The following is a 25,266-nucleotide window of genomic DNA, read 5'->3' on the forward strand; positions in this document are numbered from 1 at the left end:
AGTAAAGTTAATTATCAGACTTAATGGCGTGCCTTAATTGCGCGCTGTTTGGGAGGGTAAAGGGTTAATGACGTGTGATTAGATACTAATGTGTAGATGAATGAAGAATATTTTAAAGGAAGCAATCACAGGCATTTCCTTACGGTTCCATAGGGGTTCTGTTGTAACGCAGCAGGAATATTTCATAAACTATGATTGCTTCTTTTATATATCCCAGTATGCTCTTCTCCTGGGTCCTGCTCCATGCCCACAGGGAAACTTACATTATATGAATTGCTTCCAGCTGCCATGGGAAGTTTGCACAAGAGACAGTCCCTAGAAGCTAAAAGGCAAACCAGAAGACATATTGGGAAGCTTTAATGAGTGACACCTCCGCAAGTGTCAAACATCCTGGTCTCATAAAACAACTCCAAGTGTCCAGTAAACTGGCCCTCATACAGCAATATACGATAGATGACTTATTGCGCTTACTTTATTGGAGTACGGCGGATAAACTGTCTCAATTTCAAAAGTGCCTGACCTGTACGGAATGGTGATAAATGTGCCTCAAATGATCTATGAATTGGAAACGAAATAACAGCACGGAAATCAATAGTGCCTGGGTGTTTTAGCCAGAGGGTAAAGACGTGTAATTGGATCAACAAGCCAGATGTATCAAAAGAAGAAGTGGATGATCAATAAAATCAAAGTGACATATGCACCACTCACAATCCTATGCACAATTACATATACTTGTAATAAGGGACATGTGCGACACATTCACTATTTATAATCTTTAAATCAGACAAAATATTGGCAAGAAGATTGGGGTGTAGATGTTAAAAAGTAAAGGTTCCTAGTATTTGCTATATTGCAATTATATTTGCCCCAGTAGGCAGTGGCGTAGCGAGGGGGGTGCCGAGGGGGCCATGGCCCCGGGCGGCGTATCAAAAGGGGCGGCGGCAATATAATAATAATCAGATGATCTGATTATTATTACAATAGAGGGGCGGCAAATTTCCGGTCGGCCCCAGGCGACGAAAGCCCACGCTACACCACTGCCAGTAGGTAAGCATAATATACATCAATGCAGGAAGCCACTCACTCAGCACAAGCCTACTATGTCTATACAGTGATTTCCTGCAATCTCCACATTGGACAAAAAGATAATTTTCCATAGCATGTTCCAGGAACTACTGCAAAAGCCTGTATGCAGGAACATAAAGACAGAGTACAGAGTCTCTTTAAAAATGATAGCTTCTTGATGCATTCTGTAGAAAGTGTTTAAAATATGCATTCATTTTACCAAAGCAGCCTCTAGAGACGCAGAGGTTGCGCTTGGATATTACAGCTTTCCACATCACTCTGTGACCCAGAGAATCTTTCTAACATGCCATACCACTAATACACTGCAGCGAAAGCTTCTGATTAAGTGCAAGATGTCATTTGTTTCTGAGCTCACTAATTCCTGGGCACAACTGTTTCATAAAATATACAGCAAGAATACAGATGCAATGAAACTGTGGGAGGAAAGCTAGGGATTCATTATTATTGGTGAGCAACTGCCCTATATCAAACTTACAGAACTGAAAGTATACACCAAGAAGTGCATACCCAGACCCCAAAATATTATGTTAAGTTACAGAAATGGGTATGAATTTGTTTTGTATAATGCTGCATATGGGGGCTGCCTACAGAAGGGCAACAAGGGCAACTTTAAAGTAATGTTGCTTGTGTTGAAAGGCAAGGGCCACTGCAGATGAGTATTTCTTGGTGCTTTGTGCTATGCCCGCAGCACCAGAAACTTTTACTGGGTCCCATAAGCCCACACATGTGGAACCACCCCATCCCTGGTTCTGATGCACACACTGAAAGCGACTTTAAGCTATCAGAGGCAGAAAACATTTGTAGGGGAAGTGAATTTGTTTGCTTTCCCCTACGTTGAAGAAAATCCCCAAGGAAGTGAGGTTTTCCCATTGGCCCAGGTATATTATGGGTTGGGTTGCCACCTTGAGTTAAAAGCAGGCTAGGGTGGCAGGTGTGATGACATTGGGAATGGGTGTGATGAAGCTGACGGCATTGCTATGACCTTAGGGGCAAGGTTATTGCATTACTTGGATGCAACTGGGTTGATTTTTGGCCAGTTTTAATAATGTTGAAAACAAGGTACATATTTTTGAATTGGACAGCTCCTTAAAATGCAGTTCAAAACCAGATGGGTGGTAACCCTAAAATGGGTATTTCCTAGATTATAAAAGGGGAGGGAACCTATAGATTGCTCATCTTGGGCTCCACTACAGACAGAGGGTGGACATGCTGGAGACCTAAGGTAAAAGGGGCATCGATACTGGAGGAATTCAAAGTCCTAACAAAACTCATCAACTTAGTAAAGTTTGAAAGCAAGATCAGATAGTGACAGACTAAATTCAGTTATAGATAACTGTAGAAGTGGATCTAATACTTATATATTCATATATAAAGATATATCAGATATATAAAGGAAGGCTGGAACAGTCTTAATTCTGGAAATATGTAAGGCAGAAAAAACAAATCTCCCTACGGGATGCTGCCACCAGGTTTGCGCGCCTCAGCTATCATTTATCCCCAGAAGTTGTTAAACTAACAGCATTACTTCTCAAAGCTGAGGCATGACATAACCCACAAACATTTATCAGATTGAAGAAAGAAGCCATCTCATAACTCCCTTGGCCTCCAAGGAAACAGCACACTTTATTATGTTATAATGCAGTGCTACTCCAGCATCCCTCTCGTTTCGTGACAGTTACATGATTGCATATGTCTGAAGTTTCCATTTCTGTTTGACGATATCTGCTTGACTGCAAAAAGAAACACTGATGGAACAGTCATATATTAAAGTATTTCCTGGAGAAGGTCCACCTCAGAGTCAACCGGCTCATATTGTTTTAATGTGACTTGTTCGTAAGATAATTGCCTGACAACAAAATTACTCATGCATTGGAAATACTTTAGATATATCTTTAGACTGACAGTGCCTCGGTGCTACAATGCACTACACAGAGGATTAAGGCAGCATATTTACACATACACACAGCAACGGCACTTCATTTCACTGAACAGTCATATATCTTTTCCCAGTTATATCAATCATTTCAGACAGTTTGTATTGGTATATTTCTCTGATAGAATGTAGCTTAATAAATACACAATAAAGCTTAATACTGTTCAGGTAAATCTGGGTATACATATATGTATAATTAACATATATTAAAGGAAAAATCAAGGAAAAATACCCCTTAAAACAAATTAGCAAAAATGTTCAGAGTTCTCTATATTATTTTTTGTCCTAGTTTTCATGATATTAGCAGTTTTTAAACTTCTAATATATTTGTTTCAACAGCTCCACCTGCTGGTCTTTACCAGCTCAGAAACTGTGTTCTCTCTACCTGCCCCCAAACCTGACCTGACCTTTTTCAAAAGAAAAAAAAGTGTGCTCTGAATACAGGCTATTTGACAGGTAGCAATGTCCCCAGAGTGCCTTCTTAGCAATATGGCAGTCCAATCATTTACCTGCTGCTGAGTCAAAAATAGCTGAGGTTCTCAACTGGTTGCTTCCTACTGATTGACCCATAATTAGAGCATAACTGCATGAATGTGCAGCCACCGCCACTTTGTCCCATGTATTAAAATGAGTGCAACTGCATGTGGGTGTTTTGATGAATGCGACTCAAGGTGCAGTCAAAACTATTTGGATGAAGTCATTTCCTGCGTTTGTGTGTGATTCTTTAGGCACAAATATGTTTCACCTATTAACATTTGAACTCTGGAATAACCATGTAGCTCTAGGGTTCCTTGGCTCTTTTTTTTGCAACTTTTAGAGCTAAAAAATCGAAATTGAGAAAAAAAAAATCCGATGGTTAGTAAATGGGCCCCTAACTGTTAATTAAGCATAAATATAGAACAAACCATTATTTGCTAATAAAACAATCCCGAAATATAGCCAAGAGATAAAAATAACAAATATAAAAACTCACTAATATATAGGTGACTGAGAAGGAGACCTAAAGAAGCAGAAAATTGTTCTTCATTAATTCTACTATATTCTCAGGGACATAACGAGAATTCCCCTCGTGATATAGGAAAAGAATCCACTTCGTTAATACTTACAAGAAAGTCCAATTTAAGTTAGTTCCCTACAGTATCCAGAAATTCACCTTATCAGTCTAACAGCTGGAAACAAGCCTACTTAAGAACGGCAACATTTCTTATACAAGGCATTTGTGTTAGGGATTAACTTACACAGTTCAGGATCAATGGAAAATGGGACACCGGAAAAAGTTTGAATACAGAAGGCACAGAAACAACGCCGTCATATACAGTATTTAGAGATTGTCTTCGGTATCTTGATTCCATTTTTTAGACATCTAATTAGTCGTAGTGACAACCTGAAGACAGGATAAGTGTAAAATATTTGAACACCATCACATCTTGGAGGCAAAAATATTTCACTGTTATTAGGTAACGTAACTCATACTATTCAAACCTCTAAATGTGACCCCCTAACTGTATGGACCCACTTTTTGGACACTAATAGCCTCCTTGCACCCGCCCACCGATTCCAACGCGCATGCTTGGTGCAGCATATAATCCAAATGCTTTAAACTATTTTATAGTCTAGAGGCCACAGTAGTTTAACCCGAATGGGTGATTTTAGCCATTATTCCACTAATATTTGGTTGCCATTGTCTCTTCTGTTATCATAAACAATCACAAACAAGTTTAGCTTCAAATATTGCAAAGGAATCTCAATATCTCTCTCAAAATCCCTCGATAATTTCTTATGGACCTAATATACATGGATAATAAAATCATATCTGCTGATCCCATCTTACATATCCAACCCTGTAAGAACATTCCACATCCATTCCATAGTTCTGTTCAATCTCCATCTATAGTATCTTCTCAGTTAATCCCTGTTTTCTCATTTAGGCATTATGTAAGGTGACATTTTCCTTTTCTACATCCTCAACCCATTGGATAGAAATAATACTTGTTATTGATTCTTGTATCCACCTAATCCACCCAATGCCTCTACTGCAATTCTACCTATTCTATAATCAAAGAGAACCAACACCATCAAGTAGCTTTCCCATCTTTTACACCTAGCCCTCCTCCCTACTCCAGCTGTTTTAAGACCTTAAACTGTCATCTACATGTGCATCAACGTACCTATAAACCTGTATGTAGCCACAGTTCTTTACATTTTCTGTAATTCTAACTAACCAGCTGTAAAAACAATAGAAAGTTGTCAATACTGTATGTATGGCCACTTGAATGGTTTTTACCTGTGGGTTGGATCCAGTTGGTTGGATACCAATGAGTATTGGCCAGTGTGTGGCCACTTTTAGAATCTGCCTTAGCCTTATTAAAGTTTGAAAGCTTTTGGGTTGGATAGCGCTTTCATTGTGTCAATGTCCTGGGTACACCCTTAAAGAGGCTTTAAATGAGAAGGAAAGGTAAAAATCCTTCATAGCTTAAGGGCAATATTAATGGCGTCTGTTTAAGTGTTTACTGTGCTTTCTGGATTGATTATAGCAAGTTATCTTCCCACTACACTATTCCTAATCTTAGCCTTGGTCATCTGCACTGCAGTTCCTTATATGTACCACATCCCTTTGCCCAGAGCCAGCACATATGCAGGTGATGTGTTTCAGCACCCAGGACTGTGTTTAGGGATAATATCTATTCTAAACCTATTCTTTTCCTTTAATAGTGCTTTAAAATAGTGGGTTTTTGTACAGTTCCGGAATACTTACCATTGCCACATTCATGGCTCTTGTTGCAACAACAGATCCTATACAGGTACTTGTTTCAGTTCAGCATTCTACACATATTACTTCTTTCTGGGAGCAGTAAATCTTATGTTTAATAATAAACTTACTACAATATAATCCTCTGTCATTTACAGTTCTAGTTTGCAAACAGCAGGGCAGGAAAGTAATGGAATAAAGCTCATCCAAATTTTAATGTTCCACAAAAATGAGATTTTTAAGAGTAATATCTAAATTCTTGTTGGGCTCTTACCTACATCTACATACAACATCACTAGGCTTCCCTTAAAATATAGTTTACACATGGTAATTAGTGATGACTGAATCTGCCCATTTGAAAAGTTGAAAATGTTGCACGTCCACAAAATTGTTGCGCTCATAATTTTTTTGATGCGCATAACAATGTTTGGAAGTGCGCGACAATTGTTTTTGGACACCAGCAACAATTTTTTTGACAATTTTTTTGCCTTGCTCGACAATTTTTTTGGACGAAGGTGACAGTTTTTTAATTTTGCCACCCGTTTTGCAGGGAAAAAACGCCAATGGCAAATCCACGCCTGCCCAATAGTGAGGGGCGAAATGTTTTGCCAGGCATGGATTTGTGGCGAATTCCCGCGTTTCGCCATTGGCGGATTGTTTTGCGAAACGGATGAAAAAATTTGCTGCAGAAAAATTTGCCACGTGTCTAGAAACTGTCGCAAGAATAGTCGCAGGCGTCAAAAGAATAGTCACGCGGACAAAATTGTCGCAAGAATAGTCGCAGGCGTCAAAAGAATAGTCACATGTCCAAATTTGTCTCAAGAATAGTCACAGGCGTCAAAAGAATAGTTGCGCGACATTTTTGCCATTACGCAAATCTTTTGAAAGATTTGCAAATTTATTGGCGAAACGGGACAGATTCGCTCATCACTACTGCCCAATAATTTTGCCCATCACTATTGCTAATCTGTGCTGCTATTATTTCTATAATATTTAACAAACATCAGTAAAATGGCAGTTGTCAAAAGAAGCCAAATTGTTTGCAAAGTCCGAGATTCGTGGATAAAAACACTGTATCCCTGTCTTTCTCATAAAAATCAAAGATGAAAATAATTTTTTTATGTTGCTACAAACCATTAGATATTCTGTGTCCTGCAAAGCCAAACCGGTAAGCCCAGGGTCACACAGAGCGAGGGTCAAAACCTTAATCTGTCTGACTAAGGGCCACTTTGATCCCAAGTAGATGCATCACCTCTGCAGAAAAGTGGTTTGTAAGGTAAAATGCTGAGGGTATGTGTGTGCCAACGAAGCCTAAACCTTTAATATTTTATAAAGGCTTTGTGCTTCAAGGTTTTCTTCACTCAAACAGGAAAAAAATAATAAGAGATCAAAGAAAACAGGAACGATCAGAGTCATGTTGTTGAACTTCAAAGCTTATTTTTTAAATATTTTATATGGTTACTGTTACATTTCCTGTGTAAATACCTAAAATGTATGTGAGGTATGTTTCTGTATTCATATTTGTATAGATAAATATCAGCTCCATCTATGCCTGATTGCCTTCATTAGATAAAGGTATTTTACTTCTAGGACATTAACATTAATACGACCTATAACATACAGAAGTCATTTATGAATGCAGCTGCCAGAATACAATCATGATACAATAGACACAAATGTTGCGTGTGTTGACACCATTCATTAAAGGCATATGGAAGGCCCTTCCATGTAGTTGAGCTAATTGCCATTTCCATTGCATTAGTTCTGCCTCTTTTGCTGAATCGTAGGCTAGTGCATATTCTAATGCTGGGGATTCCTGGAGCTACTGTTATCCTTAATTTAGACATAATTCCAAGGTTCCCAGCAGAATGGGTTGCAGCAGTAGAGTAGGCAAGCCAGAATCACAAGCTAATTGCATTAAGAAACACGGGAGAGAAGTGATACAATGTCGTTAACAAATGTAGGCTTTGTGCAAATAGATGCACCAAATGTAAAACATGCTGCTAAGGTGGGCCACCATGTCCCACCCCCATTTAAACAAAACATTATCAAACATTTTCTAATGAAATGAATGTTGTGCCATAGTGTACTGTGTGAGCCCTGTGATATAAAATCTAACATTGCTCTATCTCTATGTGTGGGTTTTGAACTGGTGTACATTGTGCTGCAGTGTTTTCCTTTTCACTTAATAGCTGCTAAAAGCTTAGGAAGGGCTCTTCATCTCAATGACTTATGTCCACATGAATGCTGACACTTACACTTCTAGAGAAGGTTGGATAAGTCTGTTTATACCATGAATGCACATATTCATCTCTACTTGATCCTATCAACCATGAACCGGCAGGTGGGTAAAGAAAACTGCAATGCAGTTCCATGAAAGGAAGAGGAACATCTATATGAAAGAATGCCAAGCATATCAATCATTCAAATGTATGATATGGGCCAACATAATGAAGTTACTGGGTCATCTAATGAAGGCTTTTAAGAGCAAATAAACTGTCCAGTCTTGGATATTGGGTCATGCAGATACACTAGAACCCTGTAATCTAGAGCTATAGAGCTCCAATAAAACGCCAATATTCCCCTATTAATGGAAAAAACCTGCACTCTTTTAGATCTAACTATTTAACTCTGCCTATTCCTTTTGCCTAGTGTAATCCCATCCTATTGCTGAGCCAAGTCAAGCAGGGTACCCATTAAACATGCATTTTGGGGGCCATATAAGGGGGCAGATAGAATCAGTTAACATGTGCTTACACAGTGAAAATAGCTTCTTGCAGCCCCAGGTGCACGCTGTACCCACTGCCCGGGCAGATAAATTAAAAAATGAAGAAAACAGCAGCAGTCCGGTTGTTTTCAAATGGAGGTGGATATGGGGTTAATTGTCCCCTTAATTCGGCATTGGAGCCAGAAAGATATTTGAGGGATGAAATACACTGCAGTGGGATGCTGTCCATTTCAAGATTTGTTTAATTTGTTATATATGTTATATGTGATACATGCCACAGGGCACTTCTTATATTGTATACATAGGCACTTAGTTTGCATTTCATTGTGTGCACTAAATAAATTCACAGAATATTATGGGTTAAATGGAGGTGAATATCCTCCTCTTCCTGTGGGTATTTAAACACTTGTTTGTATTTGTACCAATAGGCTTGATAAAGGGCTGGAGTGAAGCCCGAAACGTTGCCTTTGGCACTTAAGTAAAGATTCACATTTTTCAAAACAACCGGAGTGCTGCTGTTTTCTTCATTTTTGATATATGGGGGCAGAATTACAGAGTGAGGGATGGAAAGGCTGAGCACACAGTATACAGTACTGACATTACAAACTGCTTGTGTACAACTGGAAACTTACACCAGCTGGAAGCACTGCAATAGCAGAGACTGTTGCCCTTAAGGCAGCAAACAATAATGATTATTTATCTTACAGTAACTATTCCTATATTGAAAATTCTCTCCGTTTCGCTCTCTTGATGCCTGCTATTTCTTCACATAGTAAGTAGTTGTACTTGGAATATATCTTGTTTCTGCTTACGCAAACCCACAAGAGCCAAACAATTACTACGCTCCTTCAATGACTGGCAAACATAACTTCGTTAAACTTTTACGACCGAGTGTGATTTGTATTGATTTTATTATTCGGCTAAAAAATATAGCTGCTGAAATGTGGCTTTTATGGAGTGTGGGAAGAAATAATGACCTTCAGGAAAGGCTGAACATCTACTTCAATAACAGCAGAATTAAGGCTAAAAAAGAGTCTAGGATAGCATAAAGTAGCGGAGAAAGCACCTGCACCAGAGCAAGAAACTGGTGAGTAGGTGTTTTTCCTCGAGGTGATTTTCAGACCTCAAGGATACAAAATGTAATTGGACAAAGTGCTTTTAAATAAAATGACTAGCTTGGCAATAACAGCGAGATTATCTATATAGAAGACTTTAATCTGCCCAATGCGGGCTAGTGTGTATTTGATACAAGTTCATCTTAAGCAGCAGCACTACAGACTACTTACAATAAGTATCTCCCAAGTAATTGCTGAGCGAAACCATTTGCAAAAAAAAAAAGCAAGATTAGACTACTTACACATAATGGGTCCTTTCAAGGTGTTTGAGTGACATCCAAGAGAAGCGGGAAGAAAAAAAAAGAACGAGAAAAAAGAAAATATATGGTCATAAGAGAAACAGACATTTTGCCAGAAAGTATAGTAAAAGCTTCCACACAAAAAGCAATGGTTCTCAGAAGGGGTGCAATGATTGTAAAGGTAAAGGTGCCTGACACTCGCAATGCATAAAAATACATCCATTAAGAAATAAATAAAAAGACAAGGAATGGTGTCTTTTTTTAAAAACGCCTTATTTTACACCTACATAAACATCATTACAGAAGCATGAGATGCTGCAACATACATACTCACATAGAGCAAAGGGTGTGTACCTCCCAAAATATTGTGGTTTGAATTTGCCACACAAAGGTTATTGGGTACAGGTATGGGACCAGTTATCCAGAATGCTTGGGACTTTAGGTTTTCTGGATAAGGGGGTCTTTCCGTAATTTGGATCTCTTACATTAATTCTACTAAAAAAAATTTAAACAGTAATAAACCCAATAGGATTGTTTTGGCTCCAATAAGGGGTAATTATATCTTAGTTGGGATCAAGTACAAGGTTCTGTTTTATTATTACAGAGAAAAGGGAATCATTTAACCATTAAATAAACCCAATAGGGCTGTTCTGCCCCCAATAAGGGGTAATTATATCTTAGTTGGGATCAAGTACAGGTACTGTTTTATTATTGCAGAGAAAAGGGAATCATTTAACCATTAAATAAACCCAATAGGACTGTTTTGGCTCCAATAAGGATTAATTATATCTTAGTTGGGATCAAGTACAAGGTTCTGTTTTATTATTACAGAGAAAAACAAAATCACCTGTCAGCTGATCTCTGAGGGAGCACACAGCCCATCACTAAATGGAGGCTCAAGGGAAAAGATGTAAAATGGCAATATTTACTGATATATATTCCAGTTTGGTAACATTCTTTAAAGGAGAAGGAAAGGTAAAAACTAAGTAAGCTTTATCAGAAAGGTCTATGTAAATACAGCCATAAGCACTTAAAAAAAGATACAGGATTTCTTATCTGTTTGTTTTCCTGTGCCAGAGGCACGCAGCTCTCTCCTCCTCCCCCCTCCCTCAAGAATGCTAAAAACTCCCTCCCCCCCCATAGGAATGTGTGATCTGAGCCAATCAGCAGGAAGCTTCCTCATAGTCTTACACACTGAGCATGTACACCGGTCTTGGTGCAGGAGCGAGGCATTATGGGAACTTTCTTTACAGAGCTCAGTGTTTTGTTTTTCCTATGAGGCTTCTGATCATCAAATATGGGGAGACTATTTAGAGAACTGAAGGTATGCCTGTAGCTTGAGATTAACTCTTTATTAGCCTTTCCTTCTCCTTTAATAGGCCCCATAATATAAACTATTGGTTAAGTATTCATTCTGGGGGTATACTTTTCCTTTAGTACAAAGCTAAAGTAAGATGTGCTGGTGCTTTATGAAACTGAATAACACTGGGCCATATACCAGAATGCTGGAATTCATCAAATAGTTTCTTATTTTAAAAGGCTCTCATTACCCCTTGTGACATTCACTATTATGAGCCAGAAAGGACAAGGTACTGTCTAGGGCAAAAGAGAGAACTAAATTAGGGTGAAAGCAAGTGGAAACCTCTGTTAAGGTTTATCAGCTTTGATTATAGAAGAGCTTGGTTTTTCTATTCTCTTATACATGTTATCAAACTGATTGTTTTTACCTTGAACTGAGAAAGGTCTACTATTCGGTTTAATGTGCAACAACACTCCTTTTTTCTTTTTAAAAAAAGAATTATAGGCACGTCTTTCGTATAAAACTGCAAAATGGTAAGTTTCCATGGTTCGGGCAAAGTTTCAATCAATGCAAATGTTTTCTTGGAAGAAACCAAGAGTTCACTTATCTCTGTTACAGGAGACATATTGGATAAATGGAAAAAACCCTAATTTTGTATAATGAATAATATACGGTGCTGGTTTCACTTTGGGCTAAACATTAATCCTATCTGTCTTGGAGCTCCCTATAGATCCTATCACTTCTCTGTCCGTGTTTGAAATGAAGAGTGGGCGTGTCCTAACAGTCTCTGCCAGAAGTACAGCAGGAGGGGGAGAACCAATCACAGCTTTGTACTCACACAAACAAAAACAGGCTTCAGTTCCCTGTCAGGTAAGCCTAGCTGCTGATTGGTTCCTATCCTACAATGCCACATACTGAGTGCTGCCCGCATCCCTGCACATTCAGAGAATTCATCCAGCAGGAAGTGGAACAGATGGGCGGGACTAGTGGGGTTTTGGTAGAATTTGTCAATAAATCAGTCCAATACACAACTTTTTAAGTACAATCCTTCGATATTTAGAGGAGTATAATACACTGGTACATTCCTAATTTGTATATGATAAGTCTCCTTTAATAATATACTATAACTAATAACAAGTAGTTATTCTGAACAAATAGTAATACAAAGGAACAGCAAGCGTGCAGAAACTGCGTCTCTTGACCAGGACTGAGTCAAAACTATAATAAAGAGCTAGTGTTCATTTGGTGTCCTGCTTTTCAATATAGGAGGAACAGCCAAGGGAATAGCCTAAACAGTCTAAAGCTGGCCATACACGCACTGATAATATCGTACGAAACCCCGTTTCGTACGATATTCTGTGCTTGTATGGCAAGTCGGCGAGTTGACCGATATTGCAGGAGGCTGCTGATATCGGTCGATCGGCCAGGTCAAAAGATTTTGATCGGGCGCCATAGAAGGCGCCTGATCAAAATCTGCCTTCAGGGCTGAATCGGCAGAAGGAGGTAGAAATCCTATTGTTTCTACCTCCTTATCTGCCGTTTCAGCCCTGAACGGTTAGTGGCCGATTGTACGATCTTTCGTACGACCGATGGTCGCACGAAAGATCGGAAATCGACACGTGTGTGGCCACCTTAAAGGTGGCTACACACAGAGTGATAAAAACTGCCAAATCAGCTTTTCAGCCCCTGTATGGGGCCCTCAGATGAGCCTCCCTAACTGATATCTGCCCAGAAATCGGGCAGATGTCAAGGGGCAGGTTTAAAAATCCCATCAGGGTGACAACAGCATCAGTTTGTTGATGCAATCCTCACCCCAATGGGCAACATCCCATCTGAGGGCCAATCAGGTAAATTTTGGGGAAAGACATGCTTGCTCGCCAAACAAGTGGATCTTTCTGTGTATGGACACTTTCAGTGTATGTCTTTTGTGGGTAATTTGCTAAATGTGAAAGCAATGTAGTCAGTTCCCAATTGATGTCAGTTTTAAAATCAAAACTTCTGATTCTTACAATGAAAATAAGAGCTTTTATAAGGAGAATTCTCTTGAAGTCGATCATTTGTGCTAAAGTTAGTGGAATATTAACATTGATTACCTCATTTAAAGTGATTCTTAAAAATTGGAAGGCAAATATTGCTTGTCAGAGAGTCTTCAGTAGTCCATCCATTGCCATTTATCCAGAAAGGAATGAGGTTAACAATGGTGGTTCAGAATAGGGGGGTGACAAATTATCATTAGTCTATATCCTGACTCATGCGTTACTGTTTAAAATGTTTACATTATTCTTTATAACTAATATTTCCAGCTAGGTCTTAGCCAAAGCCCTCTGCTAAAAAATATCTTGTCGCCTAGTTGAGAACATAAGGGGAAATTGGTTTTGATTTAGTCTTCTTCTGCATGGAATAAATCTGTTTTAATATAACCTACAATGTTATGTAGAGGGCTTAGCACTGATTCAGCTTGGTTTAGATGGTATATTTTTCACTATGCTTATATTTGATCACTGACATTCATAAACTATCTGTCTGTTTTATTGCTGGCTTTATGGTGCTTCAGTACCTGCAGATGACTTGGAGATTGCTTGCTTTATGAGTTAGACTTCTGAACATGCTATACTTCTTTATGGCACTCTCTTTATTTTTTGTTGGTTTGCGGTGTTTACCTTTGGTTTGCAATTTATAATGTTAGAAAAGTTTTCTTTTGATTAAAAACCAAGGCTTTTTTGTTGTTTTGTTTTTATACCAAGGTCAATGGATGAAGACCCTCTGCTTATGCTATGGCAACACAGGGATACACCAACATTTTTTTTCCCAAAAGATGCGGTTTATATTTATCAACAGCCACAGGACCACTACAGGTGTGACAGCATACAGGTATGCAATCCGTTATATGGAAATCCGTTATCCAAAGAGCTCTGAATTACAAGAAGCCCATCTCTCATAGACTCCAATGTAAAGAAATATTTGAAAGTTTTAGAAATGGTTTTGTTTTTCTCTGTAATAATAAAACAGTACCTTAAACTTAATCCCAACTAAGAAATAATTAATCCTAATTGGAGGCAAAACAATTCCATTTGAGTTTCATTAATATTTAAATTATTTTTCAGTGGACAAACTGGTGATCCCAATTACGGAATGACCCCTTATCTGGAAAACCCCAGGCTTCCAGAATTCTGGATAACAGGTCCCATTCCTGTATAATTTTTTTTTTTTTTTTTTTTAAGTGAGATACATAAGATGTTATATATACATACACACACACACACACCTATATACTCATTTATATATATATATATATATATATATAGATAGATAGATAGATAGATAGATAGATAGATAGTTATACAGGTATAGGACCCGTTATCCAGAATACTCAGGACCAAGGGTATTCCAGATAAGGGGTCTTTCCGTAATTTGGATCTTCATAACTTAAGTCTACTATAAAATCAATAAAACATTGATTAAACCCAATATGATTGTTTTGCATCCAATAAGGATTAATTATATCTTAGTTGGGATCAATTACAAGGTACTGTTTTATTATTACAGAGAAAAAGGGAATCATTTTTAAAATTCAAAATTATTTGATTAAAATGGAGTCTATGGCAGATGGGCTTTCCTTATTCGGAGCTTTCTGGATAACAAGTTTCCGGATAAGTGATCCCATGTCTGTATATGCATTAAACTCAAAGTAAAGAATGTTATTTTAACCTTTAGTCATTGTAATACATTATTTTTGAAATCTCCATTTTTTTTACACTGATAACAAGATAAGCCCTTCATTTCCATTCCCAGTTCCTGCACAACTGCAGTTATCCTCGTACCGTTGGGTCTTAAATGGAGCCTTTAAGTTAAAATCCATTTAAAAGAAATGCTGCTAGAAAAATATTAACCACCAATAACAGAATCAGCCTACAATTAAAAAATCTGAGAAGAACACAAGGGCCCTGTTCTATATGGAAGGTGTATGTAACAGGTAGATAATGATACATTAGCTTTCATTCAATCAAGTCAAACCTTCCACATTATTCAATCTCTGCTCTCTATTTCTCACCATATTGATTGGACAAAATAGCCTGGTGGCCACAATCTTCCAAACACGGAATACAATAAAGTTCAATTCCATCTTAAACCCCTTCACTTACCCACAAATGTCACTTGTAATAAACAGCAACTGACCTCAATCTTCCTCCATCGCATGATTCAGAGCTGGCAACTCTTCTACCATCCCCAGATGCTGAGGCATGCTCATCTAACATTGTACCGGATTGATAAGTATTGGTCTTGCCCTGTGCTGCCTGCAGATATGTTTCTCTATTTCACAATATCTTCCCTTTCAGTTAGCGAAGGCTAACATTATCTGGCATCCCTGGATTGGGAAACTACTAAATGGCAAGCAATAGCTCTCTAAAAATGTTTATTTATTTCTCTGTTATTTTATGGCTATTTTACTCACTTCCTCTGGAGACCTATTAAACACACTTTATCCACTTCATGTTCCTACATGCCACTGCTTTTCTAATTAGGGAACTTTCTCTTTTAACTCTCATGCTCTCAATACTTCACAACCACCACTGAAATTCTATTTTGTCTACTGGGATGTTACAATATCAGACTCTTTTACAAGGAGACATTCATGAAATTCTTCATCTCGACTTTCAATCTCTTATTTCAGATTATCTTCAATAAAGCAATTCCTCTCCTTAATGTAACTTATTCTTCCCTGGGATCCCTGGAAATGATATTCTTTTATTCAGAAGTGGGTTTTTTGGAATACATAATTTGCCCTGCATTCATCTAGAAATTGCTTACATTATAAATTATTTCCAATAGAATATCAAAAGATTGCAGTCTGGAAAGTTCTCAAAGGATGTTAACTATTTTGAACCGATACTGCATGATTCAAGGAGAAGGAAAGTGTATATGTTCTATATATATATATATATATATATATATATATATATATACACAGGTATGGGATCCCTTATCCGGAAACCCATTATCCAGAAATTACGGAATTACGGCAAGCCTGTCTCCATTTGAATCAAATAACTCAGAATTTTAAAAATGATTCCCTTTTTCTCTGTAGTAATAAAACAGTACCTGTACTTGATCCCAATTAAGATATAAATAATCCTTATTGGATGCAAAACAATCCTATTGGGTTTAATTGATGGTTTATTGATTTTTTAGTAGACTTAAGGTATGGAAATCCAAATTATGGAAAGTCCCCTTATCCGGAATACCCTTGGTCCCGAGCATTCCGGAGAACGGGTCCTATACCTGTATATTATATCACTGAGCCTCACTTCTTTATCTTAAACCGTTCCACCCTAATTAGGCCACACTCCCTAGTACCTGGTAATAAGGAGCAGCGCTACGTCCTGAGTGCTGATATGGTCCTGGATTGGACTGCAACCTTTGGCAGGAAGCTAAGCAGACGTACAAGGCAGCCATCAACCATACTATACTATTCTCCCTTTTCTTAATAGGTAGGGTAGAGTGAGCTGTATTTGGGAAGTGTGGGTGGTGCGGTGTAGAAGGTGGGGTTATGGCCTCTTTAGTGGCTCTTTAACACATAAAGCACTTTCATTCCTCTTGAAAGTAGAGTTAGGATTAGTTTTAATGTTTTATACAAAATGTTGACCAAAAGAATTTAAAACTATATAAGGGGTCATTTATTAATGCCCCAGACTGAAGTTCTGGAGCACTAATGGGCACACAATTATCATCTGTACTCTCCTATTCAACTGAAGGTAAAAAGGAAAGGTAAAAACTGGGTGTTGCCAAATTAATAGCCCCCTCCCACTGATTCTGTTTGGTTACCTACTAATTCAGATTGAGGCGCCCAGCAAGGAAATATCATTTGCTCAGCTCCATTCTGCCATATTTTTCTGGGCTTACAGGCATCCCCAGTAGGTTTGGGCATGAGAACATTTCTCAAGATTTCTGTACTGAACCTGTGTCCTAATAGATTTAATGGATTTGGAGCAGGGAAAATCTACAAAGAAAATGCTAGTACTGCACTCACCAAACCTGCATGGGTCATGGAAGCGCCCACCCAGAGTAGCAGGTAAGCAATTAGAATCACTGGCGATGTTTCCTTTTCTCCTTTAAACTCACATGTTTTACTGCACATGCTGAACTGAATAGAAGCTGTGTGAGTAGGCAGTGGGGAGATACTATACTTCATAAAATATTAGTGCCGCTAATATTTAAGGTGTATTTCTAAAAGTGCTAATTCATGACACCTGCAGTATCATTATAGAAAACATCCACTGAATTTATTGGCATAGTTTCCATACTTTGTAAATATTACAAACTGTATTTACACCTTATGTGTCAACTCTGTTCGCTCTCCAAAAACTAGTGAAGAAAAAAAAAAGGGGGAATTTTTCCTTTCCCCCGTGCCTCTTAAGGTGTTAAATTACGTGATCAAATGGTGAGCCGCCTTCCTCAACCTAATCCGCATACCATACAGTGATTATTTGGCAATGAGTTAGCGCTCTTAATAAATTAAAGACCCACAACTTTATTTAAAAAAATAAAAACGTGAGCTTTTTTGTATTTACACCTTATTAATAAAAAAAAAAAAAAGAGTATGGGGGGGATTTACTAATCCACGAACGGGCCGAAGGCGTCCAAATGCGTTTTTTCGTAATAATCTGTATTTTTCATCTTTTTCATCACCGTCGCCACTTTTTCATATGTCCCCAGATTTTTTCGTTGCCATCGCGACTTTATCGTATATTTTCCGCTATTTTTTCGTCGCTGTCGCAAAAAAATTGGGTTGGATTTTACCGTTTACTATCGCGCAATACAAAAAAATCACGGCGGCGACGAAATAGTCGCGCAAAATACGATAAAGTCGCCACGCCAACAAAAAAGTTGCAACAAATACGAAAAATCGCGACGGCGACGGAAAAGTCGCAAAATTTTAGTTTCCGATACGATTTTTTCCCTTTCGGGATTCGGATTCGTGGATTAGTAAATCTGCCCCTATGTGTTAGTAAAATAAGAGGCACTTCACTACTCGCCTGTATTGTTATATGCTGTTGAATTATCTGAATTAAACAAAAAATACTGTATGTGGCAAAGAAACACCAGAAAATCACTCCATTGTTGTTGGTGTGTTGGACGCTCACACCTGGACTCTCACTCTTGCCCTTTCTGTTGTTAGTTCTGTTTGGACCCAAACATTACGCCACTGTTTAAATGTCTAATTAGATCATTAAAATGCCTCTTCACTGTATATTAAACTCATTACAGTTGTACTGTATCAATATGATTAGAAAGACCCCTGATGATGGGTCACATAACCTGAAATGCATAGCTGCCATACATGTATTTATCTATTATTATTTTAATACCCCCTGTTGTATAAATCTATTCTACTGTACAGCGCTGCGTACATAAATAGCACTTTATAAATAAAAATATACATACAAAAGTTTCTCACTTTTTTTCTTGCACAAAAAAAACACATTTTTACAGGAATATCTCCACAAATCTGTAGCTTAAATGTACTCATCCCTATTTATGATTAGGCAGATTATAGTTGTACATGTTCATATGCACCAATTATTTGAAGCAATTCTCCTCTCTCCCCTATCCTGCTTCCCCCCCCCCCCATAAGAATTCCTAAAACTCACTCCCCCCACCCTTATGAATGTGTAATCTGAGCTATAAGGGCTAGAGCTGCAGCAGGAAGCTATGAAGATGTGGCAAATCTATTGGCAGTAAAATGCCAAAATGACTTTCCTTCTCTTTTAAAGTCTAAATTTATAGGACCTCCATTGTCTGTCACCTTCTCTAACCTAGAATACGCTGGCTGCCTCTAGCATTTTTATGGAAAATTAAACTTAAAAGTAAATTAAGCAATTATAGTCAAATCTAAGCTTAATATTTTATATGGTTTTATGAAAATTATTTTAACCTTAAAAGAATTTCTAATGGGGCAAATTCATTTGCATTCAACTTTTACATGAAGCATTATATTTGAAACCAAAACACTGCAAATATTTCCTTCTTGGCAAGTTAATGCAAAATGATAATTGATACATTTTATAAAATAAATATAATTTTTTTAAAAATTTCACAAAAAAGAATAAAAACACAAGATTAAGAATTACATAGACTTTTTTTTTTAAACGTTTTTTTTTTTGTGTGGGGGGTGGATAGAAGGATATATACAGATTTACTGCAGACATGCTTTCAATACCAAACCCAAAGAACCCTTTCAGGCTAATGTCCCACGCAGAGATTAGTTGCCGCGATTTTTAAAAAGTGAGTTCCAGCGACAAGTCGCTCATCTTTTCCTAACAAGCGATTACTTGAGATTTCAACAACAGAGCGATTCTATTTCCCACAAATCCAGGTGTCATATTCCCCACCCACAATTAGAAATTACATTCAGTGCAATAGGGAAATTGCAGTGACTTCCCAGTGATTCCAGTGGTTTTAAATGACAATTCTTTATTTGTAAAATCGCTAAAAAAAAGGGTCTCATTGCGATTCAGAGTGATAACCTATTTGAAGTAGTATGGTTGGTTTAGGTACTGGCAATTTCTATTCTTTCTATTCTATGTAGAGACAAAACAAGCGACTTGTGGCTGGAACTCGCTTTTTAAAAATCACAGCAATTAATCTCTCCATGGGACATTAGCCATAGGACTATGGCACAGGTCGAGGTAGTGATAGGGAAAGCTGCAATGGTCAAATTGTCCCCAAATTCAAAAATCTCTGAAACGACACAGAATAAGTCAACTGTGCATTCCAAGTATTCACTGACAATAACAAGTAGAACTGGGAAGATTTAAATCAAGCATTAGCAGCAATGAATCCAAGCAATCAGAAAGTCCTGCATAATTGAGCGGTAAAACTGATTTTTACAACCTGAGTTGAAACAGTCATTACCAACACAATTGTGAAACCTAAATCAAACACTATCAAAAATTAATCCATGCAATTATGAAGCCCTGCATAATTTAGTGTGGAAATATGACTGTGGATTTGTGCTGCTGCATTAGAAACATACCTTCCAAACGTACCCTGCAATATGCTTTCAGAGTATGCATTGTGGAGTTTATGCTGAAATCTCAGTATAGTATTACTTTATTTATATTATATAGAGCCATTTGTACTCATAAGTGCATTATTACAATACCTTTACTGAATCCTGACTTAAGCATGGGAATCACTTGAAGTGGGGGAGGGAGGGGGGTGCTTGGACTTTTTCATTCCAGCAAGGAAAAAACATTTGCAAATGTGAAATGCCTTTTTAATCCTCTGAGCAATTTTTGAATATGTATTTACTATTTTTGGTGGAGAGACATAAGCAGTTTTAGACAGATTCAGACTGCTAAAGCTAGGCTTTTAGCTTAATAGCTCTCACTGAAGGTCAGAGTGTCAGCGACCCTAACTGTCTATGCACTTTCTATGCACCTCCTGTATGGTCAATTAACCCTAGGGGGAGATTTATTAAGACACGAACGCTCGTAGGGTTAATTCGAACGCGTATTTTCTCAGATTTTTTCGCGCTTGCACAACTTTTTCGTACACCTGCGCAACTTTTTTGTACGCTTGCACGACTTTTTCATACGCTTGCGCAAAAAAATCAGAAAGGTTCTGCCGTTGTTTACAATCGTTCGGTACAAAAATTTCAAGACTTTCAGATTGCCAATACGATATTATTGTGACTAATACGATTTTTTCGTAAGCATTTTCGTGATATTTGCAATCTTCAGAAATTATCGTATCCAATCCGAATTTTTCCCATTCGGGATTCAAACTCGTGTTTTAATGAATCGGCCCCATAGTGTTGTTGACTTTGACATTAAGAGACAGTTTATAAGTCAAAAGCCTGGTATTAGCAGTCTAAACATGCTAATATCTAAGAAACCATGAGAAATAGAAAATTCATAGAAATTGCAAAAGTGCCAAGAGCGCCATTACCCGAGTACCTCTGCATCAATTAACTTTATTAGATGTTCTTTAAGATACAAAAGAGAAAGGAGATCACTGTTATGTAGAGGCATGGAAAGATTTCCTTTACATATTTGTTCACTAAATACTTTGCCATTGAATCTGGTAGGAATATTTTGTTAGCATGACTTCTCTACTTGAAAGGAACAGTGCAAGAAAGACATGGGTACAGTCCCCAAGGGATTTAGGTTTACTAGCAAACGCATGAATGCTATAAATAAAATTATAAAGATACAGCAATAAGAAGACCAAATTGTTGACTGAGCAGAATAATTGGATCATTTTTAAAATGTCCTGAGCAAAATACTTTAAAAACTTTTTTTGTCACTGAAATATTAATCTAATGCTTTAATCCCCCTAGATATGAGGAACGCAGAAGAACATACAGTTTGGTGCAGCACATCGTCTCAAACCGTAAATTACTCTCTTGAATAATTCAAAGGCACCTGAAGGCAATCAATTAATTATCCTGAATGTTTGCACTGGGCATACCTTGATTCAGGGGAATAATGACAAGGATTTGAATGGCACAGGAATTAAAAACAAAATAGCAACGTTTAAAAAATGATTTATGTTACAAAAATGTAAAGAAATAGCATTCCAATGCACCTTCTATGCTGGAGGGTGTTAAAGAGGTCACACGCTAACTGACTGATAAATAATCAGGAACACAAGAACATCCGCAGAGGGCATGCAAGCAATAAAATAAAATCAGTGTTGCATGTTTATCCAGAAACAAAAGATAATAGGGAGTGATGGTGCCTATAGTAGCAGTGGGATAATAGCCTCTGGGAAGGGACTGTGGCTGTGGGATAGCAGGTATAGTAGGGAGAGATGGTGCCTATAGTAGCAGTGGGATAATAGCCTCTGGGAAGGGACTGTGGCTGTGGGATAGCAGGTATAGTAGGGAGAGATGGTGCCTATAGTAGCAGTGGGATAATAGCCTCTGGGAAGGGACTGTGGCTGTGGGATAGCAGGTATAGTAGGGAGAGGTGGTGCCTATAGTAGCAGTGGGATAATAGCCTCTGGGAAGGGACTGTGGCTGTGGGATAGCAGATATAGTAGGGAGAGATAGTGCCTATAGTAGCCGTGGGGGGATAATAGCCCTGGGAAGGGACTGTGGCTGTGGGATAGCAGGTATAGTAGGGAGAGATGGTGCCTATAGTAGCAGTGGGATAATAGCCTCTGGGAAGGGACTGTGGCTGTGGGATAGCAGGTATAGTAGGGAGAGATGGTGCCTATAGTAGCAGTGGGATAATAGCCTCTGGGAAGGGACTGTGGCTGTGGGATAGCAGGTATAGTAGGGAGAGATGGTGCCTATAGTAGCAGTGGGATAATAGCCTCTGGGAAGGGACTGTGGCTGTGGGATAGCAGGTATAGTAGGGAGAGGTGGTGCCTATAGTAGCAGTGGGATAATAGCCTCTGGGAAGGGACTGTGGCTGTGGGATAGCAGATATAGTAGGGAGAGATAGTGCCTATAGTAGCCGTGGGGGGATAATAGCCCTGGGAAGGGACTGTGGCTGTGGGATAGCAGGTATAGTAGGGAGAGATGGTGCCTATAGTAGCAGTGGGATAATAGCCTCTGGGAAGGGACTGTGGCTGTGGGATAGCAGGTATAGTATGGAGAGATGGTGCCTATAGTAGCAGTGGGGGGATAATAGCCTCTGGGAAGGGACTGTGGCTATGGGATAGCAGGTATAGTAGGGAGAGATGGTGCCTATAGTAGCAGTGGGGGGATAATAGCCTCTGGGAAGGGCCTGTGGCTGTGGGATAGCAGGTATAGTAGGGAGAGATGGTGCCTATAGTAGCAGTGGGGTAATAGCCTCTGGGAAGGGACTGGGGCTGTGGGATAGCAGGTATAGTAGGGAGAGATGGTGCCTATAGTAGCAGTGGGGGGGATAATAGCCTCTGGGAAGGGACTGTGGCTGTGGGATAGCAGGTATAGTAGGGAGAGATGGTGCCTATAGTAGCAGTGGGATAATAGCCTCTGGGAAGGGACTGTGGCTGTGGGATAGCAGGTATAGTATGGAGAGATGGTGCCTATAGTAGCAGTGGGATAATAGCCTCTGGGAAGGGACTGTGGCTGTGGGATAGCAGGTATAGTAGGGAGAGATGGTGCCTATAGTAGCAGTGGGGGGATAATAGCCTCTGGGAAGGGACTGTGGCTATGGGATAGCAGGTATAGTAGGGAGATATGGTGCCTATAGTAGCACTGGGGGTATAATAGCCTCTGGGAAGGGCCTGTGGCTGTGGGATAGCAGGTATAGTAGGGAGAGATGGTGCCTATAGTAGCAGTGGTGGGGATAATAGCCTCTGGGAAGGGACTGTGGCTGTGGGATAGCAGGTATAGTAGGGAGAGATGGTGCCTATAGTAGCAGTGGTGGGGATAATAGCCTCTGGGAAGGGACTGTGGCTGTGGGATAGCAGGTATAGTAGGGAGAGATGGTGCCTATAGTAGCAGTGGGGTAATAGCCTCTGGGAAGGGACTGGGGCTGTGGGATAGCAGGTATAGTAGGGGGAGATGGTGCCTATAGTAGCAGTGGGATAATAGCCTCTGGGAAGGGACTGTGGCTGTGGGATAGCAGGTATAGTAGGGAGAGATGGTGCCTATAGTAGCAGTGGGGTAATAGCCTCTGGGAAGGGACTGTGGCTGTGGGATAGCAGGTATAGTAGGGAGAGATGGTGCCTATAGTAGCAGTGGGGGATAATAGCCTCTGGGAAGGGACTGGGGCTGTGGGATAGCAGGTATAGTAGGGAGAGATGGTGCCTATAGTAGCAGTGGGGTAATAGCCTCTGGGAAGGGACTGTGGGATAGCAGATATAGTAGGGAGATTTGATGCCTATTACTATCACTTTCTAACAAAGGGAAGCATTGTATGTTAACACCCTTTGCTGAACCACTGCTATCACTAATTGTCTTATATTTAAATCTTTATGATTTAATAATTGTATTCATAATACCTGAGATTAGTGATCCCTTTATGAGTATGTAGGTAATTCCTATGGTGGCTCTTGATTATACAGTGATTGGTTCTTTTAGCTGACACATGGCTAGGCTGACATTCTGTGAACTGCATTGTCTGGATCAGGTAGAAGGCTAAGCTGACATCCTCCAAGCTAAAAGCTTCATGTTAGAATTAGATGTGGCAGTCAGCCGGAAGGACATGTACAGTACATCAGGTATTCATCATTACAACTTCTACAGCAAAACCAGTTAGGAAGAGGATTTTCTCAAGGTATAAATTAGATTAACAGAGGGGCAGAAAAGTTGACTGAAGTCATAAATGTTGGACATGGCGTATCCTCACCCTGCATAAACAGAGGATACCGCCATTCTCCAGTCAAGGTTTCAAATGAAATGATGAGTTTAAGGGAGTCTAAGAGATCAATACATCCGCATTTCATTTTAAAACCTGGCAGGAATATGGTATTGCAGTAGATGTATCTATTAATGAGTCTTTTATTCAGTCCAGTAAAGCCTAAAGTGAAGAAGTTTCATCAGAATAAGTTCCAAGTTCATCTTCTGAGGATGCTAACCTGAAACAATTTTGTCTATATCTAAATGACTAGATTAATTCAATCCAATTCATATAATTCAGTTCTAAATTTTCCTATAGAGCCAGATGCAATTCAATGATAAAAAGGTATCTCACTGTTTATCACATGAAAACTCTCATCAAAAACTGGAACTGAATTAGGAGATCAGTTTTTCCTCCTCAAATTGAATATTGCCCATATGTTTTGGAGTGAAAAATCATGAAATAATGTTTTCTCATGGAATTGAATGAAATCTAATATCTAGCGATGCACGCCTTCACTGTAATAATCAATAGGGTGGGTGCTCACTGCAGGGGTCCCCTGTAAGATCCCCAAATATTTATAAGAATTAAAAGAAAAGCAGGGCACTCCAGGATAATATCAGAAAAAACTTTTACATACATGAAAAAACCCAACGTGTTTTGATCCCCATCAGAAAAGGAGAGTCTTCATAAGGGGGATATAAAACAAGCAGGCCGCCATCAAGGAATTGAATGAAACTTAAGGACCAAATTCAATTTAAGGAGAAAAAAACGTTTCAGATCCAGTTTTTTTCCCATAGAGTTTTATGCGATAAACAGTGAGAGTTATTCTACAT

The 25,266-nt window shown here is 38.9% G+C and overlaps 1 protein-coding gene across 2 annotated transcripts in view; it reads right to left on the reverse strand.

Moving 5' to 3' along the window:
• znf804b (zinc finger protein 804B) overlaps window positions 1-25,266 on the reverse strand; it is a 242,366-nt gene that overhangs the window by 144,094 nt on the left and 73,006 nt on the right. Inside the window, exon 2 of one of the 2 annotated variants that reach the window (XM_012965619.3) lies at window positions 9,854-9,865. The exons of the other annotated variant lie outside the window; for it this stretch is intronic. Coding sequence (XP_012821073.1) covers window positions 9,854-9,865 — 12 coding nt within the window. The remainder of the gene's footprint in view (window positions 1-9,853; window positions 9,866-25,266) is intronic. 2 annotated transcript variants of the gene reach the window in all.

Source organism: Xenopus tropicalis, chromosome 6 (assembly GCF_000004195.4).
Source record: "Xenopus tropicalis strain Nigerian chromosome 6, UCB_Xtro_10.0, whole genome shotgun sequence".
Classification (NCBI taxonomy): Eukaryota; Metazoa; Chordata; class Amphibia; order Anura; family Pipidae; genus Xenopus; species Xenopus tropicalis.